This window comes from Emiliania huxleyi (assembly GCF_000372725.1).
Source record: "Emiliania huxleyi CCMP1516 unplaced genomic scaffold EMIHUscaffold_8992, whole genome shotgun sequence".
NCBI lineage: Eukaryota > Haptophyta > Isochrysidales > Noelaerhabdaceae > Emiliania > Emiliania huxleyi.
Genome location: NW_005195306.1, coordinates 1 through 1,212, shown reverse-complemented (window position 1 = coordinate 1,212; position 1,212 = coordinate 1). Strand labels below are relative to the sequence as shown.

General features: G+C 62.5%; 1 protein-coding gene across 1 annotated transcript; it reads right to left on the bottom strand.

The window, feature by feature from the left end:
- Positions 1–26: 26 nt before the first annotated feature.
- On the bottom strand, positions 27–546 carry EMIHUDRAFT_259312 (hypothetical protein; the record flags this gene model as incomplete). The annotated part of the gene is made up of 2 exons (XM_005757879.1): positions 27–169; positions 268–546. Coding segments are annotated over 2 exons (422 nt in total), but the record flags the coding sequence as incomplete, so codon positions are not given.
- Positions 547–1,212: the final 666 nt, after the last annotated feature.

The window sequence follows — 1,212 nt, the reverse complement described above, 5'->3', positions numbered from 1 at the left end:
AATGGGGAGGATGGGCCGCGGGCGACGATGGAGGGGAAGGAGGGTAGGCCAGGCAGGTATGGCGGGAGGCCTGCTGCTGCGTGTGTTTGTCCCGCCGGTTGCCCAGCTCGGTGCCGTTGCTTGCCAGCCCGCTCCGCTGCGACAGCCGGTCGGCGAGCTCGACGCCCGTCTGCGAGAGGCGCGCGCGGGATGGGGTGAGAGGTGGTGCCATGCACATATGCCAGCTTGGTGCGTGGAGGGGCGAGCGGCGGCGGTGGCGTGGCGCACCTCTGCGCCGCAAATGACAGCGTCGACCTTGTGCGGCGCCGCGGCCTTGCGGAGCAGCTGTGTCGTCGCCTCGATCGACTCTCCCTCGTCCACCTGGGCATGGTATCGGAGACCCTTTGCATGCTCCGGCACCATGTTGCGCAGGTCTTTTGTGACCACGGCCGACCAGACTGCGACCACGGCGTAGCCGCGCTTGGTCGCCTCCACGGCCACACAGGCTCCGGTCGAGATGGGGTCGACAATGGCGACGCAGCGCTGCTGCTGGGTGCTCGCACGCATTGCAAGGATGCAGAGGGGCTACAGGGGTGTAGGCGGGCGGTTTGACGAGATCATTCCCACAATGAGACCGGCGCATTTTCTCTCTTTCCAAGTCGGTCGTGGCGACGCGGGCCCAGTACCTCTGAGGTGACTTGGACCAAGAATTGGCTGGGGCTGCAGAAGCAGACAGAGCAGATTGTGAATGAGCTTGCCTGCGGCGAGGGCGGGGTCGAGTGCACGGAGAGCCTGTCGAGAACTGCCTCGGGCGCTCCACTCGAGGTCATGTTCATAGATTCCAAAGCATTGTTAATAGCAAAGGGGGGAAAAGGTACCCTCGACCCTCACGCCTGCAACCCTCGCGCGACAGCACACCACTGCTCCGCACGAGACACCGTTGCAGGACCAACCCCTGCACGGAGGGTGAACCTTCTTTTCTAGATAGACGGCTAGGATTGAGAGCAGCCTCGCTCTCAACCCTAGAAGTCGAAGGATTGTGAGCAGCAGTCATCGCAATCTTAGCATCTCTGTGCGATTGTGAGCGCCTACGCTCGCAATCCTACATCTTCTAGGACTACGAGCAGCTCCGCTCCCAAGGTGGCTGGCGACGCCTACGACTACTACCAGCGCGCTCGCAATCCGAGCAAAGTCTAGGGTTGCGAGCAGCACTGCTCACAATCCTAGCAACAT